The sequence below is a fragment of the Sorex fumeus genome, unplaced genomic scaffold (assembly GCF_029834395.1).
Source record: "Sorex fumeus unplaced genomic scaffold, SorFum_2.1 ptg000030l, whole genome shotgun sequence".
NCBI classification, from domain to species: domain Eukaryota; kingdom Metazoa; phylum Chordata; class Mammalia; order Eulipotyphla; family Soricidae; genus Sorex; species Sorex fumeus.
In genome coordinates, this window is record NW_026606087.1 from 27,458,842 (window position 1) to 27,478,202 (window position 19,361).

At 41.7% G+C, this 19,361-nt stretch overlaps 1 protein-coding gene across 25 annotated transcripts in view; it reads right to left on the minus strand.

Moving 5' to 3' along the window:
• The window catches only part of DLG2 (discs large MAGUK scaffold protein 2), a 1,600,462-nt gene that overhangs the window by 70,490 nt on the left and 1,510,611 nt on the right, over window positions 1-19,361 (minus strand). For all 25 annotated transcript variants that reach the window (XM_056115953.1, XM_056115951.1, XM_056115947.1 and 22 more), the window contains one exon: window positions 12,197-12,373. In XM_056115953.1, coding sequence (XP_055971928.1) covers window positions 12,197-12,373 — 177 coding nt within the window. The remainder of the gene's footprint in view (window positions 1-12,196; window positions 12,374-19,361) is intronic.

Here is a 19,361-nt window from a genome sequence, read left to right on the forward strand (position 1 = left end):
AACTGAGAGTTCTTTTGAGGCGAGCTGTAACACAGACATCAGGATTTCTATGGCTTCATAAGGGAGTTTCAGAATATAGTTATTTCAGTGTGAGAGTAGAATATTTTAGTGGAAACAGCTAAGAACCTTTTTTTCAAACTTAATCTTGGATATTAAGCAATATGGTGTATTGTGAGTTTCCACTTGCATCCAACATACATTCTACTTGCATCCAACTTACAACAGTTGGAAGAAGAGCAAGGAAGACTTTCGCAAAGGCAAGATTCCAAGTGGCAAGATGCACACTGAGAAAAATGTCTGTTTGGAGTTACTTTTTCTTTTTTTTCAATTTTAATCCTTGTGTACATGTTGATTTCTATTCATCTCTTTGCTTTTTTCTAAAACTGCTAACATAGTCCTCACTGTCTCAGCTCTTTTGCAGCAATCTAGAGAATTATGGAAAACATGAGTGTTTTTGATGTACTAACATGACTTGCCTGTAGAGAATGCATGATAATTTGATCAAGCTATTCAAACAAATTATGCATAAATTCGTGTAACTCATAAGGGCTTCAAACAGACAATAGCAGGATGAACACAGTAATATATTCTAAGAATCCCTTGAAGAAACATTCTAACTTTTTTCTTTGTGTAAACTCATCCTTTTGAAAAGTAAGAAATGTCCCTATTTGGTAATTTGTTTGTGGTCCATCTCTTAAAGATGAAAAAGGGTACAAAAAGGTTAAGGCAGATGGGTGGATACACAAACACAAATGCACATAGATCCTTTATTGGCTTTTATTTATTACTAACTTTCATAAAGGCAATAGAAAATATATTAAAGAAAATATCTGTGTAAACACAAAAGACAGCAGCAGTCTATCTCTCCCACCACCCGGTGTTCAGTGGTAGTCTCAGGCCATTTCCCCCACTCCAGGGAGGTCGATGGCAATGGGCAGGCGAAGGAAGGAAACAAGGGCCAGGCTGGTTGGTCTTAGTTGCAGTTAATTCCACTCTTCTCTCCATTCACTGCTGCCTCTCCTCTGCCTCCCCTAGCCCACTCTTACAGTCTCATTATATTCTCCAGTATAAGGGGTTGGTGTTGCGTGAACGTTTATTCAGTGGGAAGCACTGAGACAAGGAGCGTGAAAGAAATTTATGTCATGGAGGGCCCAGGTTCTCTCAGACCTGTGTTTCCTTAGAGAGCCCTGAAATCTCCTTTTATTGATCATGGTACCTCTAAAGGGTGCAAGGCAGTGATGTCATCAAAAAGAGTTACAGAAAGAACATTGAGGCAGCAAAACAGACATTGTTTCTTTGCATCTTCAGGCCAGTAATTTTTGCCTCTGGGAAGAAGATACAAAACCAAAACTGAAACCTCTATTGGGCTACATGCACTTGGATTTGCATCCCAAAGACTAGTCTGGCTAGAGCCTGGAATCTACATCCCAAAGATCAGGCCTGGCTAGCACATGAGGTCTGCATGTCAAAGACCAGCCAGGTCTGTGAGAAAAGGAAAACTGCCTCTTATGGTATATTGGTACTACATGGAAAGTATCATGCTAAGCGAAATGAGTCAGAAAGAGAGGCACAGACATAGAAAGAGGCACAGACATAGAAAGATTGCATTCATCTGGGGAACATAAAGTAACAAAATTAGAGACTAACACCCAAGAATAGCTGAGATAAATACCAGGAGGTTTACTCCATGGCTTGGAGGCCAGTTTCACACTCTAGGGGTAAAGACAGCTCAGATGGAGAAGGGAGCACCAAATGGGGGGGGTGTTGGGAGGATCCCCCCAGGATGGGAGAAGCATGCTGAAAGTAGACTCTAGACCGAACATGATTGCCACTCAATGCCTCTTTGCAAACCACAGCACCCAAAAGGAGAGAGAGAACAAAAGGGAGTGCCCTGCCACAGAGGCATGGTGGGATGGGGGTATGAGGGGAGTGGGAGGGATACCGGGAATAGTGGTGGTGGAGAATAGGCACTGGTGGAGGGATGGGTACTCGATCATTGTACAACGAAAACTCAAGCACAAAAATTTGTAAGTCTACAACTGTACCTCATGGTGTTTCACTAATAAAAAAAAGTCATAGTTAAAAAAGGGCTGGAGCGATAGCACAGTGGTAGGGCGTTTGCCTTGCATGCAGCCAACATGGTCGACCTGAGTTCGATTCCTCCGCCCCTCTCGGAGAGCCCGGCAAGCTACTGAGAGTATCTCACCCGCACGGCAGAGCCTGGCAAGCCGCCCATGATGTATTCAATATGCCAAACACAGTAACAACAAAGTCTCCAATGGAGACGTTACTGGGTCCGCTCGAGCAAATCAATGAACAATGGGAGGGCCTTTTTACCTTTTATGGTATACTGAAATTATTTACTGAAGGCAGTTTGAAGGGGAAAAATGTTCAGCCTATCCAAACTAGTCAGGACGCAGGAGAAATCTTGCCCATTTTCATGTGTCCCTATGTTCCTGCTGTGAGGAACAGGTCTAGATAGCTTTTTCAGATCCTCTTTACAGGAACCCACATTGCAGAATAACTTGTTTTTCTGCCCCTGATCAAGGAATTCAGATACAGGTGCCCCGAGTTGCAAGTCACGAGAAGGGTGGGGGTCAGACCAGATAGCCAGATGTCTTTCACAAGACCATGTCACAAGAATGTCCTGGTTTTTAGGGCAATCTTGGGTCTTGTGACATGGGCCTCTGGAGTCTCTTTGTTGTTAAAGGGAGATCTCGGTCTGCACCCTAACACTGCCCATTGTGCAGCGCAGTCTATATGGGCTCACCCTGACAGCTCAGTCCAGCCCCAGTGGGTTGGGGTAACAGTTACACATAGGGGTATTCACAATCAATAGGGGTAGAGTTATTTCCCTCAGGGAAAAGAGGCTTCTAGGACAAATTCTCATTTTGCAGATCTACTCAGTCTAGAACGGAATCCCCTGGGTGTGTTTCTCCTCTCCTTGTCCAACAAACATATAAGCATTCATATTAATCATTTTGTATGGACAGAGTAAGAAATACTTTAGGCTTATAGGATTGCTCTCCTAGGGCCATCTCGATCTCAGACTACAGTGCTAAGGCCAGATAGTCTTTCCTATCCCTAACACGGTCCTAGTCTCGTTGTTACTTTTGCTCATGAGAGCATTTGTCTATGATCAAACTCTTAACTTATAGTCAAGAATCGTGGCATTTTGGCCTGGCCCATTTCGGTGCCAGAGTAACTCACAGCTTGCCCTGGTTCCATTCAGTCCCTCGTAGGGACCCTGCTATTGGGGTGTTAGGAACTAAGGGCAACTGAGGCTTAAATCGAGAAAGCAGATGTCTGGGAGTGAATAATATTCAAAGCCAATTAAATCCTAAGTTATTAACTGTCTTCATGTATCTATATAAAAAGGACATTGCATTAAAGTAAACTATTCAAAAGACATAGAGAGGAGAAAGGCAATTAATGTTACTGACATATTACATAAATAATAATAACTTACAATACAAGTTCAGTGTCCTAGAAGGATCTAACCTTACAAATTAACAGATTCTGACTAGGGGAAAAGCTGATTAACTGGTTGGGGTGAAGAGCATAGAAGTGGTTACAGATAAACAAAGGAATGGAAGTGACTCAGGAGCACTGTGATGGGTGTAACCTGATAAATCTAAGCTCCTTGTGGCAGAAGAGAAAGGACAAATCAGGGACTGGAGAGATAGCACAGTGGGTAGGGTGTTTGTCTTGAATGCGGCCAACCCGGGTTCGATTCCCAGCATCCCATATGGTTCCCTGAGCACCGCCAGGTGTGATCCAAAAAGAAAAAAAAGACAAATCAATTGTCATTCTACAAATATCAAGCCTTCCAGCATAGGTGTAATGGTTTTGTTTCACTCATGAATGAACTCAGAAACTGCTGATTTCTCTTTGGGTTGAAAGTTAACTGGATAAGAATCAATGTAAGAATTTAGCATTATTAGGGGTATGGTGCCGCCAGAAGGTTGATCTGTACCTGTGAGGTGAGTGCATCAGCAGCCTGATGGCAATGTCAGACTTTCAGATACCCCAAAATTGCTGCTGTGCCTTTGGCCAGACCCCAAAAACTTGGGGCAAAGTTTACCAAGAAAGCAAATGGCCAAAAGTTAAGTATGTGGGAAACACACCCACAAACCACCTCCGGCCCAGCTATATAATTGGTTCCTGATTGAACTGCTTTTTTAAAGGTCACAATCCCAGAGACACAGAAACGAATCTTGGAACCCAGCAGCTTTAGGTAGAAATGCGTCTGGTCCCTGCAGTAGGCTACCAGTGCTGGGCCAACCCAGGTGAGAATAGGTTTCATGCCTTGGCCTGTTCCCCCTGGCGGCCCAGTGGCCGCCATCCTTCAGAGGCCACTGGATAGTCACATTTGGGCCCCCAGTGACGAGACACACAGGGCCTCACGGGATGGGGGTGGAGCCAGGCTTGTCCTCCCCACCCCAACGAGACCCCAAGTCATCGCCCACGAATGGCCTCTCTGGCTCCTGATCAAGCTGCTTAACAGCCATGATTCCAGAGACTCAGAAACAAATCTCAAAACCCAGTGGCTTTTGGCAGAAAGGCGTCTGGACCCCACAGTACGTTACTGTCGCCTGGCCAACCCATGGAGGAAAGGGTGTTGTCCCTCCGCCTGCTCCCTCTTGGCGGCTCAGTGGCTGTCATCCTCCAGAGGCCATTGGACAGTCAGGCTTGAGCCCGCAGTGACGAAACTTGTTGGGCCTCATGAGATGGGTGGGGAGCCAGGCCTGTCCTCCCCACCCCAACGAGACCCCAAGTCATCGCCCACGAATGGCCTCTCTGGCTCCTGATCAAGCTGCTTAACGACCTTGATCCCAGAGACTCAGAAACAAATCTCGAAACCCAGCAGCTTTTGGCAGAAATGTGTCTGGACCCCGCAGTAGGTTACTGTTGGCGGGCCACCCCAGGGGGGAAAGGGTGCTGTCCCTCCGCCTGTTTCCTTCTGGTGGCTCTGTGGCCATCATCCTCCAGAGGCCACTGGACAGTAAGGCTTGGGCCCACAGTGACGAAACTTGTTGGGCCTCATGGGATGGGGTGGAGCCGGGCCTGTCCTCTCCACCCCAACGAGACCCCAAGTCATCGCCCACAAACGGCCTCTCTGGCTCCTCATCAAGCTACTCATCGGCCATGATCCCAGAGACTCAGGAGCAGATCTCGAAACCCAGTGGCTTTTGGCAAAAATCCCTCCAGATTTAAGTGTTAAAATTTCGGAATTTCAAAATCCCGTGGTCACTACTGCAGCCACGTGACATCATATGTTATTCATAACTAGCAATAGAAAACAAATCGTCTACTGTTGCCTTTTCAGCAGATTTGAGTGTTGGGGTAAAATCACAAATAATAATGGTGGGTCTGGTGTCAAAATATTGAATGTGATCAAAGTAGAGAGAGAGTAATGTGGAAATCATCTGCCCCACAGGTAGGGGAGGGTGTGGGATGGGGGCATACTGGGGTTTTTGGTAGTGGAGAATGGGCACTGGTGAAGGTACGGATGTTCCATTGTATGACCGAGACTTAGACCCAAAAGCTTTGTAACTGCTCTCACGGTGATTCAATAAATAAAATTATAAAAAATGGAAAAAAAAGAATTTAGCATTACTGTCTCTTGTTATTTTTTTGAGAATAAGTTTTATTTGGCAGAAAAAGATAGTACTAAGATTCATATGTATATCTTCAGCAAAGGAAACGATGTCCATACAAAGACCACATATAAGAGATAAATCACAGATGTGATTTATTAGAACAAAATGACACAAAGCAAAAAAATTATAAATGGAAAGAAACTTGAAAAAGTCCAGTGGAAATAACAAGCAAGCTCCCAGGAGTCCTCTCTTAGTAGACTCACTTAGGACATACCCTATTCCAAATTGCCACAACACACTGTCACGAAAGTTTAAATATTGTCTACCAAGGAAGCTCATGAGAGACTCCATTTCCAGGGTTTTTACTGGAGACCAGTTATAGAGGCTCATTCTTCCTAGCCACAATTACAGACCCCCAGAAGCAAAGCAGATATTCAACTTCAATTATATAATTGGAGAACAATTTTGGCAGTGAACTGCTCTTATATGAAACAGGGCGCTCTCTTCCAAGAGCTAAGTTTCAAGGCACACATTTGCAAGAATAGCAGTTTCATACATGCAAGCAATTAATTATATTGTTTAAGCAGAAGTCACCTTCCCCACCTTCCTTTGTTCACTGACTAAAATACTGAAAAATGTGAACTGTGAGGTAAAATCTGAACAATCAGTTCTGACACTGAACATCTCTAGAGAATACCAAATGGTCAAGTTTTAATGAGAACAACCATTTCTCTCTGTCCTCCCTCCCATATCCCATATGGTATTTTCAGGTTTTAGCCAAACACAGGATGAGGTCAGAGGTGGAACACTGGATGGTGGGAACATCATTTGGTGCTGGATGTTCCCATGCATGAGACCTACTCTGCTGAGTGGAGCCCTGATGCTGGCAAATATGAGATGCTTTCTACGTAGCTGGTCACTGGCTTGCTATGAAAGTTGAATGAATACACCCTCAGACAGTGCTGGCTACAAGCTGCTCTCTGAGTGTTCTGATGACCACCCAGTATGAGGCAATCAATCTTGAATTTGTTCCACAAGCCATGAAACAGCTCCTGAAAAATGTATCAGTGGCTTGACCTGTTGTTCAATAAAGGTAAGGATATAGGTTCAAACCCTTAGTTCAAACTCACTGTCTGAGCTAAGGTATATTTATCTAAACTGCTATATAACTTCAATGTAATCCCTATCCAAATTTAGGCAATGTTCTTCAAGAACTTAGAACAATTAATCACAAAGTTTGTGTGGAATCATAAAAACCCGGATAGCCAAAATCATACTGAAAAAGAAGAAACTTGGAAGCATCTTCTTACCTAACTTGCATAGCATCTCCTTGTATACTATAAAGTCATAGTGACCAAAACAGTGTGGTACTAGAACAGAGGAAGATTCTCTGACCAACACATCAGAATAGAAAATCCAACGACAAGCCCCTATATATACAGTCAGCTACTTTTTGACAGAGGAGTTGAGAGCATAAAATGGAATACAGACAACCTTTTCACACCTTACACAAAAGTTAACTGAAAATGGATCAAAGACCCTGAGATTAGACCCAAATCTATAAAGTATCACTATCACTATCCTCCCGTTATTCATCAATGCTTGAGTGGGCCCAGTAACATTGTAAAACTTGTTACTGTGTTTGGCATGTCAAATACATCACGAGTAGTTTTCCAGTAGTTTGCTGTGCGGGTGAGATACTCTCGGTAGCTTGCTGGACTCTCCGAGATGGGTGGAGGAATCGAACTCAGGTCGACCATGTTGGTTGCGTGCAAGGCAAACGCCCTACCCACTCTGCTATGGCTCCATATAAAGTATACTGAGGGAAATATTGGCAGAGTTGTTCAAGACCTCGATCTCAAAAGACTTTCAATGATACAATGGCATTGGCAATGGCTACAGAATCAAAACTGAACAAATGGGGGCTACATCAAAATAAAAAGTTTCTATATGGAAAAAGAAATAATGAGCTAAAACTAAAAGACAGCTAACTGAGAAAAAGAAAATATTTGCACTCAATACGTCAGATAAAGGGTTGAGATACAAGATATATCAAGTACTCACATAACATAATCAACAACAAAAAATGTAAAAACTCCATCAAAAATGGGAAAGGAAACGAACAGATATTTCTCTGAGAAAGACCAACAAAAGACCAACAGGTGCATGGAATAATGCTCATCATCACTTATTATTAGGAAAATCCAAGTCAAAGCAACATGAGATATAATTTTAAACCGGTGAGAATGGCACACATTAAAAATTACTGGAAACAATCTGTGTTGGTAAGGATATGGAGAAAAAGTAACTTACATCCCACTGCTGGTGGGGACATTGTCTGGTCCAATTTCTACAGAGAACAGTATGGAGGGTACTTAGTAAACTCAGAATTGAGCTCCCATATGACAATGGAATTCCAGTTTTGCATATCTATCTCTAAGACAGAAAAGCATTCATTCAAAAGGACTACCATCTCCTTCATGCGAAATTCTACTTCACAGAGTGGGGAGAAAGGGCTGCAAAGTTTAAGAAAACAACTCCCAGAACAACCACCAGCTGGGAGCTCTTTGGCATTATTGTGGCAACATGGGAAGATGCCATCGTTGACAACATTGATGAAGAATATGATCTACTGGTTCAGCACCTCCATTATTGTTCAAGGAACGCTGAGAGAGAGAGAGAGAGAGAGAGAGAGAGAGAGAGAGAGAGAGAGAGAGAGAGAGAGACACCCACGAAAAGATGCCTGTCTTCAAAAACTCTTGAGCTCATTTGTCAACGTGGCTTGGCGCAAGCCTCAGGCAACCACAAGTGAATGTCCGAGCTCACAAATCAGTGCAGAGAAGTGATAAAGAAAGACCTCAAAGAGAGAAGAGCAGAAGTGCTGGCTGATGCAGCAGAAGCTGGGAAAAAAAGCATTCTCAATGCCCGCCTTCCCTTCGCCAACTACAAGACCAAGATGACTGCCCTTTGATGTCCTGATGGATCTATCACATCTTCCAGAGGGCAACGGAGAAGATTATCCATGATTTCTACTTGGATCTCTTTGATAGCCATGTCCACCTGCCCACATACCAAATTCCACATACCAAATGTTATTCCCAACGTTCTCCTTTCTGAAATCCAACATGCCATTTTGTCGGTAAAGAAGCAAAAAGCACCGGCCCAGACACGGTCAGACCTGAACACCTGAAGAACCTGCTGTCAGTGCTCATCAATACAGTGGCTCGGCTCTTCACACACTGCCTGTCTGAATGCAAGGTTCCATCCCAATGGACAACCAGCAGGACTGTTCTACTGTACAAGAAGTGAGACATCCTTGACACTAGCAACTATTGCCGGATTTACCTGCTTGTCATCTACAAGTGGTTCACTCCGGTCATCCTGAATAGGATTGGCAGAACCATGCGAGCAAGCCGGGTTCTGAAAAAGATTCAGCACAATTGACCATATCCACACAATAACCAAGCTCATTGAGGTTTCTCCGGAGTTCAAGATGCCACTCCCTCTAACGTTCATTGATTTAAAAAAGGCCTTTGATTCTGTTGAGATGGAAGCGGTCATCGAAGCCCTAGCCAAACAGGGCATTCGAACTCAATACATCTGGATCCTTTGTGAGCTGTATTACAAATTCACTACCAGGACCTCACCATTCTACAAAGAAGTGATCATCAATGTCAAGAGAGGGGTTCGGCAGGGTGATACCATTTCACCAAAACTCTTCAGTGCCACCCTCGAGTAAGTCATGCAACAACTGGAATGGGAAGGAATGGGATGAAGATAGAAATTTGGCAAATACACCACTTCCACTTTGCTGATGACATCGTTCTAATAGCACCAAACATTAGCCAAGCGACACAAATGCTGGCTAACTTCAACCGTGTGCGTGGAAAGGTTGGACTACAGTTGAATCTCATGAAGATAATGCTTATGAGAAACGGACTTGTTCCAGACGTTCCATTCACTCTCAACGGAACAAACATCTCCAAATGCAACAGTTATGTGTACCTACGTTGAGAACTGAACATGACAAATGATCTGCCACCTGAGTTGCATAGGAGGAAGAGAACGGCTTGGAACGCCTTCAAGGGCGTCGAAGAAATAGCTAAGAGGATGAAGAACCTCTGGCTCTGGGCACATCTCTTCGATTCCACCATTCTTCCTGCATTATCATATGCCTCAGAGACCTGGGCCCTACGAAAACAGGATGAGAAGGCTATTTGGGTCTCCCAAAGAGGAATCGAAAGAGCCATGCTTGGAGTATCACGCTTCACTCAAGTGAGAGAAGGAATCCAGATTTCCGATCTCCGTCAACAATTGAGAATCCGGGGCATTGTCTCGTTTGCCAAGGTGTTGAAAATCAGATTGGCTGGATATGTAATGAGATTTGGAGATGACCGCTGGACTAGAGCCATTATTGACTGGATTCCACGGGATGTCAAAAGATCACATGGCCGCTCGCCTATGAGATAGTCAGACTTCTTCGTCAAGACCCTGAACTATCAGTTTGAGGCTCGTTGTGTTCCTGGAGCGATGAGACACCATTGGGCTACACTGGCACATGACAGGGACAAATGGTGCCCACTTGAACAAATCGATGAGTAACGGGATGCCAAGTGATCAAGTGATCAATTAGTCCCATTTGTTTATCTTTGCTTCTACTTGCGTGGTCGGTGGTGTTTCATCTTTAAAGATGTCTTTAGGTTCAGTGTTGTGGAGAGTTCTGCCTATGTTTTCCTCCACTTACTTTATGGATTCAGGTATGATATTGAGTCTTCAATTCATTTTTTTTATCTGACTTTTTTGACAGGTAAGTTAACTAAACTCTTTTTCCTTCAATATCCTGATTTGAAAAATGAACATCATAATATTACTACTCTCATTGAATCAATCATGAGAAAGAAGTTGGGAGGTGTTATGTTCCCTAACTTTAAAGCGTACTAGAAAACTATAGTAATCAAAACAGCATGCTACTGGAATATAGACACTCAGAAGAGTGCAATAAAATTAAAAGTACAAAAGTAAATACTCATATATATGGGCAGCTAACTTATGACAATGGACCATAAAATGGAGAAAGGAAAACAAAGGAAAATTTCCAAAAAATGTATAGGGAAAATTGCTTAATCACCAGACAAATCAGAAAAATGGGTTTCTGTCTTATTTCATGCACAAAATTCAATTGAAAATTGATAAGAAACTTAGATGGTAGAATTGAATCAATAAAATGCATCAAAGGAAATAGGAAAAGCATTCCATGACATCTGCATCAGTGGTGTCTTCAACCCTAGAGGCAAGGAAAGCAAAAGCAAAAATAAACAAATGGGTGTGGGGAGAGTATCATGGGGAAAGAGGGAGACCAGAATGAGGGGTGGTGTGAGACGGGATGGAATGGGGCACTCAATGAGATTGGAATAGGCGGGTGAGGAGAATGGAATAAACAGTGGGACGAAGATTAGAATAAACGGCAATTGATCATCAACCAGCTTGGTGGCCTGTTCCCTCCTTCACTCTGCTGGTGGTGACTGCAGGCTGGAGTGGGGAAGTGGCTCATGATCACTGAGCAACTTCGAATCAAAAACACTTTGAAAAACACTGAGTTGCTGAGCAAGAGCACCCATGCTTATTTGTGAACACACACTTGAACTTTGAGACTTACTGAGGATTTTTTCCCCCAAAACTATTAGAAATGAGAATGATACAGCCCTTTGAGATTACTATAGCCCAAGAAATTTGGTGATGGCTTTGAATAAACATTGTTGCTGATTTTGATTTCATATCATATCTATTCTAGGGGATAAGCAATTTTTGTTTGTTAGACAATTTCTTGGAGGCAAAAATATATCCATAGTAAGGAGAGTTCCTCTTAGAGGTAATATCTAAAAAGCTGCAGGAACTAATAAGGAAGTTGGTTTATGTGAAATGTATTCCTGCCTTTCAAAAACAGATGTGATGGCATGCTTGGAAGAAAAACAGCTTAGTACTCTTGCCACAGAAAACAAGTGCATGAAACTAAATATTTGAAAGTACTTGGGGTATTGTGGTGTGAGATGAAGAACAGGAATAATTAAAATAGTTTTAAAAAATGAAACCCAGTCTTTAGATCACACTAGATGTTTGACACCTGTTGGAGGAAGCATATGAGTTTGAGATGAAATTTTCAGTTATTTATATCAATATTTGGAGGTAATAGAAATAAAATATTAGCTAAGAAATGGTTTGCTTTATTTGACATTCATTAGCCTTTCAATACATAATCTGGCAAATTTTGAATCACCACATTTAAATGCCTCTGAATTTGTAAATCAGCATACAGATGAAAGAAACTTGAGCATATGGGTATGGGTAAAAGCTTTAGAAAGGCAACACAGTCAGAGCTCCTATCTTTCTTGATCTCACTCACTCCTTTTGGTAAAACCTACATAAGCTGAGGGTGATAATTTTTCATTGATATCACCTATCAAATTGACAATTTCTGTGGAAACAGACTATCCCATTCAGCGGTTTTGTGAGGAGTTTGCTGCATCATCCTCTTCAGTTATCTCTGTTCCCAGTAGAGTGAAACAACACACTCTGACAAAGAACGTGCATCCTACCTTCGTTTGCTGGGAATGACGCCCATCTCCTCACTGTCTCCATCCAGCATGACTCTTCTGGCTTGCCACCATTCATCATCAGAGGCGTTGATAACGTGAAGAATATCCCCGTATTTGAAGCTTAGTCCTTGACTGGGCAACCCACTGTCCTTGCTCTTGTCATAGTCAAACATGGCTCTGTAAAAAAAAAAATGATAGCACATTGATGAGAATGCTTGACAGCACTGATTTCCAATTCGCCATTTTGGTTAATCCCTCTTACTCTGAGAATTCACCATCTATTTAATACTAGTTCCTAGAACTAAGTTACTTGTCATATTCGCTCTGTGTTAGTCACAGATTACTATTAGCTCTTGTTTCTCTTTGGACATTTCAGGGGTTCCTACAATTATCTAACATTGCAATTTTTCTTCTCTTCCTGCAGATCATCAGATGTGACAAAGTAATAATGCAAAATGGTAAAGACAATTTAGAAGCTCATAGAGATTTTTCCCCTCTTAAAATGAAGCATTCTGTGTTATGAATAAATCCTCTCAGACTTATTAGCTTGTGAAATATTCCTATATGATTGGGAAAATGATAAATATTCACAATCTTTCTGCTTAATAAAATGTTATACCATCACTGAAACTGAACATTACAGTGTTTAATATGAAGTCATGAATAAATGCTTAGAATTAACTTCATGAAAAATACATAAACTTCAATATATAGATAGATCAAAATAAGTACATCTTTTTGCATTCTGTAAAATATTGGTATATTTATCATACTCAAAATTTTTGCTTTCTATATCATATTTCCCCATTAAAGAGCATTTGCTGAACTTCACTAATTGTAACACATTGTGGCATGCATGATAATTGGGATGAAGAAACTAGATGACTAAAAATGATAAACAGAATCTTAGTAGTTAGCGGTTGCCTTAAAGAACCAACAATTCCTCTCATCCTAAATTGTCCATGTCCTCCCTTTCAAAACCACCACATACATTCAGTGTATGATTTTTCCAGAGATACAGATTATGCACTTTCCTGTTTTAGTTCTTTTTTATTCCATTCTAAAACTTTCCTCTGATTGTAACTATTAAACATGCAAAACTAGCTAGATTTGAAGAACAATTTTTTCTAAAATCACAAAAAACCTAGTATGGTTCTTTATCTGCTTTTTTAAAGAAATAAATATTATATCTGCTGTTATAGCACCCCTAAATTGCTGAAGATAGCAACTAGGGCTTCAATATTTCAGGAAAACATGAATTACTTGCAACAGGACTCTTTCTTTCTGCTAACTCTTTCCCTAGGAAGAGAATTTCTTGGTTATAGCTCCTAGAATGGTTCCTTTCCACCTTCACGATCCCCTTCTCCCCTGTCAGTGATTTCATAAAAACCCCAGCCAGGAAAGGTATAGGTGAGAGAAGAAAGAAAATCTCCTCCTGACACTGTCATTTCTTTGGCAGGGTGATGTGTCATAAATCAATTTACACTTCTGAGCCACAAGTTTATGGCAAGATGATTCCATTAACTACTTTTACTTAGAGTTTCAGGGTGCACTGACGAAATGACACATATGAAGCACCCAGTTCATGGAAAGTGCAGACTAGCAGAGTGTGGTGCAATGGTTAAGGATATAGAATCAGAGACCCAATGCTCAGGCCATGTCTTAGTCTTACTGATTCTTACTTTTTATATAGCAAATCACCCTGATGAGTTCAGTTCTCTCTTATATACAGTAAAGATAATAGTGACGATTACAGTTCTACCATCATGGATTATGAAATGATATATAAGGCAATCATGTGAAGCACATACCACAAAGACAATCAGTAAGTGTGAACTTTGCTGTCATTATTATTTCCCCTTTGAATTAATTCTCATAAAGTAGAATTTCTGGGCTGGAGCAATAGCACAGCGGTAGGGCGTTTGCCTTGCATGCAGCCAACATGGCCGACCCGAGTTCGATTCCTCTGCCCCTCTTGGAGAGCCCGGCAAGCTGCCGAGAGTATCTCGCCCGCACAGCAGAGCCTGGCAAGCTCCCCGTGATGTATTCGATGTGCCAGACACAGTAACAACTGTCACAATGGAGACGTTACTGGGCCTGCTCGAGTAAATCAATGAACAACCGGAGGACCGTGACTGTGAAAAGTAGAATTTCTACTCTAAGGGCAATGAAAGAGTAACAGCATGTATGAAACTGCTGTTCTTCAAAAGAGTTGCTTGCAAATGTGGGACTTAAAATTTAGCTCTTGGAACAGTGCTCCCTGTTTCTTATAAGAGCAGTTCACTGCCAAAATTGTTCTCCAACTATATAATTGAAGTTGAATATCTGCTTTGCTTCTGGGAGTCTATAATTGTGGCTAGGAAGAATGAACCTCCATGACTGGTCTCCAGTAAAACCCTGGAAATGGAGTCCCTCATGAGCTTCCTTGGTAGACAATATTTAAACTTGGTGACAATGTGGAATTTGGTATGCCCTAATTGAGTCTACTAAGAAAGGAGTCCTGGAATTTTGCTCGTTATTTCCATTGAACTTTTTCAAGTTCCTTTCCATTTATAATTTTTTGCTTTGTGTCCTTTTGCTGTAATAAATTACGATCATAATGATGTTAAGTCTTTGAGTCCTATGGAGTTATTGAACCCAGGAATTTTCTTGGGGGCTCCAATGCACTCTACACATTACAAAGCGTTTCCCCCATCCGACCTCATTTTGACTCAATGTGTATGGTCACAGAGTATATACACTGATATAATGTTTATGGGCATGGTTGAGGAGACTCATTTACTAGTTACAGGACATATAAATTAGTGGCAGCAATGTCCGGCTGAAGTTTCGTCTCTTGGTCCTGAATTTAGTACTCTTCACTTTGTTTTTTTCCAACCTCACTTCTGTAAATCTGGGAGATGGTGTCAAAGATGATAATCAGGACAACAAACACTGCTTATACTCAGATTAACTAACAGACCTTCTGTACTCGGTGTTTTATATGATGATCTCATAATCTTAAAGATAGAGGTCAATTAGTTTTCTCATTTTATATATGAGAAAAGGAAATTCAGGAAAGGAAGGCACTGACCAGATCACAAGAATGCATGAGAGTGACACTGAACCTAAAATGAAATTGGTCTGACTTCAAAAATCTATATTCTTGGCCACTTCATTTCCAAGCTAATTTCCCAGCTTGTCCTCTTTGGATTATGCTCATACCAGAGCAGTTTCAGGAAGGTTTTATAGTTCTTTGGGTCACACCCACCACCTGGCCCCCTGGCGCCGTGTAATCCCATCAGCGGCCAAGACTCAGAGACTATAAAATCCAGCTCCTGGACGAGACCAGTGCAGTCTCCTGCCCCTGCGCCTGGCTGTTCCTCACCAGGGTCCCTTGGAGGGGAGAGGGTTGAGCTTTCCTCCCCGCCCCGACCAGGGCTCCGGCAGCCAAAGACCTCTAGGACCAGCCACCATCATGCCGAGACCACTCTCTGCACACATGAAGGTACTGGCAGAGGGACAGAGCCACGCGGGTTCCGGGGCCGAGATCTCCCAGCCTACTCGGATTGGAGGATGATAAGACATCTTATCAGGACATCTTTTTATGACATCTTATTACCTCATTCCTACTTTGGACAAACTTGCAGGCTATCGAATGTAGCCTGCCCACAGGGCAGAGTCTGGCAAACTCCCAGTGGCGTACCAAATATGCCAAATACCAGTAACAATGATGGGTCTCATTCTCCTAAAGAGCCTTGAATATAATCTCAGGGCTAGGATGAAAGAGACGTTACTGGGGCCTGCTCGAGGCAATCGACGAATAACAGGATGATGAAATGAAATGAAATGAAATGAAATTGGGGCTTATAACCTATTCTATTATCCAACCCTCAAGTTCTCTTAGTGCTCAGTTTTTGTCCTATCAGTTCTTATTCTAAAAGACTCTGAACTTCTGCTTTTGCTCTAGTTCTTTCTAGATATAAACTGTGGGGAATCAAGATTTAAAAGCATCAGGAAAATGACAGGTGGTAGCCAGGAAGACAGGCTCTGAAGTCAGAGGGCATGATTTTGTCTTTTTTTAAAAAAATTGAATCACTATGAGATGGAGCGATAGCACAGCGGTAGGGCGTTTGCCTTGCATGCAGCCAACATGGCCGACCCGAGTTCGATTCCTCCGCCCCTCTCGGAGAGCCCGGCAAGCTACCGAGAGTATCTCGCCCGCACCACGGCAGAGCCTGGCAAGCTCCCTGTGATGTATTCGATATGCCAAACACAGTAACAACAAAGTCTCCAATGGAGACGTTACTGGGCCCGCTCGAGCAAATCGATGATCAACGGGGGGGCCTTTACTTTACTTTTACTTTTCACTATGAGATATACAGTTTTGAAGCTGTTCATAATTGAGGTTAGTCATACAATGTTCCAACACCCATCCCTACACTGGAGTAATTTTCCAGCACCAATGGTCCCAGTTTCCCTCCCATGGTCCCCTCAAATTCCCCCACTCCATCCCAGCCCAACTCTATGGCAGGCAACTCTCTTTCTCCTCTCCCTCTCTCATTTTGGGCATTATGGTTTGCAATTAAGATACTGAAAGGTTATCATATATATTCCTTTACCAACTTTCAATACTCAGCTCTTGTCCAGAATGATCATTTCCAATATTGTTGCCATACTGGGCACTCCTCTATCATAACTACTCTCTGCCCCCACACACTTGTGGTAATTTTTTGCCTTAAAAACTGTGATTTAAAGCAAGTAACAACATATAGCTATGAAAATTTTCATAAATGTAAATCTGGTGTAGAATTGGCACAAACTACCCTGAAGAGTTGAGGAGTTAAAACATATAATAGAGACAAGTTTTGTAACACCAACTTGGCATTAGGGAGCATTCAATAGAGGTTACCTATTAGAACGTGAATAATGTACTGGGCTTTGAATCAGGGGATTTGGGTTCGAACTGTACTACATGGTGGCAGCTGACTTGTGGGCTGTGCATAAAGAAATTGAAAATGACTTTTCCTTAGGCACCTCAGTACATGGTTGGGCACCAAACTGGTCCTCACTATAGCTCTGAGGAACTGTTTCAAATGCCCCACTGCTCATTCTTTCCAGAGAACAGGTATGTAAGGGAGGCAGGTATTTATTGGGTCAGACATTCATTCTACCGTGATCCATTCTGTTCCCAGAGGTCCTTGAGTGGAGGATGCAGGAGGGAGGAGCAAGCTTCCCAAGTCTGCGTTTAGTTAAGGTCTTGCATAAGAGGCTCTTTCTATATGATTTTTTCATCTTATACAATCTATCCCTCCTTATCTTCCAGGATTTTACTAAATCTGACTTTTTAGATCTCAGCAAGTATAGAGCTGACTCATTTCAGCAGCTCCTTTGGATATTAGTGGATTTTTCCATCTTGGAAAACTACTACAGTCACCAAACACCTAATTGAAAAAGCAATAAGCTGGTTTTGATTTTCACTCTCATTATCACTATCATCCCATTGATCGTTGAATTACTCAAGCGGGCGCCAGTAACGTCTCTATTCCTCCCAGCCCTGAGATTTTAGCAGCCTCTCCTTACTCATCTTTCCCAACGATTGGAGGCTCTTTCAGGGTCAGGGGAACGAGACCTATTGTTGTTACTGTATTTGGCATATCAAATACGCCATGGCAAGCTTGCCAGGCTCTGCCTGAGTGGGCGGGATACTCTCGGTAGCTTTCTGGACTCTCTGAGAGGCATAGATGGGTAAGAAGTGTCTTATAATGGGTCTTGGCTGCTTCTTGACTGCATGATCTGGATAGTGGCCTGAAGCGTGGCAGTGGTTGGGCAGTGGAGGTCGGCTGCCGGGGCTGGGGAGTGATAAAAATTAAAATTAAAACTGGTGTAGCATCCCAGTTTTAATTTTAATTTACTTTATGTGCTAATTCATCAGAAGTTTTATAAAATGCCATTAAGGCTCAATTTTCCACCTAGGGTGATTTTAATGTGTCCATTGAGCAAGTGGAATGAGACACAAATGAACAACAATTTATCCATTCCTTTTTACCTTTTATATTTCAATATGTGTGAGTCCACTGCCAGCTAGGAAAGTCTAGAGAGAAAACTTTAAAGCAGTTTTCAATCTCATGGCTATGTAACAGATCCATGAAATTGCTGGATGCCCAACTGTAATTATGCTTAACAAGTGCCTTCAGTGAATTAAACATGTTATATTCATTATCTCTCACTAGATACACTGAACAAACAAAATAGGATACATGGCTATATGCTAAACTTTGGAGAGAGTTGGGTTTAAGTACTAACTCAGCCATTCAAAGTTATGAATTTTGGGCATTTTATTTAAATTCTTAACAGCATCTGAGTTATATAAGACCCTTCCTTGATCTATAAAACACAGATAGTCATAGAATAAATCTGAAAGATTTTCATGGAAATATAGCACCGGAACTATTCCCAACATCAAGGCAGTATAAAGCTTATCTATTATTCTCATAATAATACTTCAGTAAACATTTTTACTGTGTCATAAAGAAAAAAATAATTAAAAAATTGAAATGAAAAAAGTGGTCAAGTCGATAAAGCAGAAGTCAAATATAGATGACTATGCCTGAAGTAAAAGCCCATTTTCTGATCATAGAACTCAGTTTGGTAATCTTGACAAAGTAGTATTTTACTTAAATGTCATTTCCATTGATTTCACTTGATGATGATATTTGCAATGAGACCATGGAAAAATATTTAGGAAATAAGCATGACTTTATGTTCACATCATTCATGTGGAACATTTAGTTCTCAGCTATCCTGCAAAGCATGTATTTAGTTAGGAAATACAGACCGAGATAATTTAAGCAAAGTCCAATATCAGTATCTGTTACCAAATGGTAAGAGTCAACCAAGTCTGTCTTCTCCCAGGCCTGTGAACTTCTTACAACATCAACTCATTTATTATTCTCTGCAAGCAACCCTCTATGACAAAGTCACCCACATTTTCTATTGGATTTAAAAAGCAGTAGTAATAAACCCATGATTTTTTTTTTGTACTAGTCAGAGGATAGGGTTTTAATTCTATCACTTTAAAAACTTGTGTGGTTGAGAAATAAAAGTGTGTACTGAACTCCCAGGTGGAGAGAAAAGGATCTCTAAGAATCAGAAAATTCATGTTATGCTTCTTATGATTAACAAG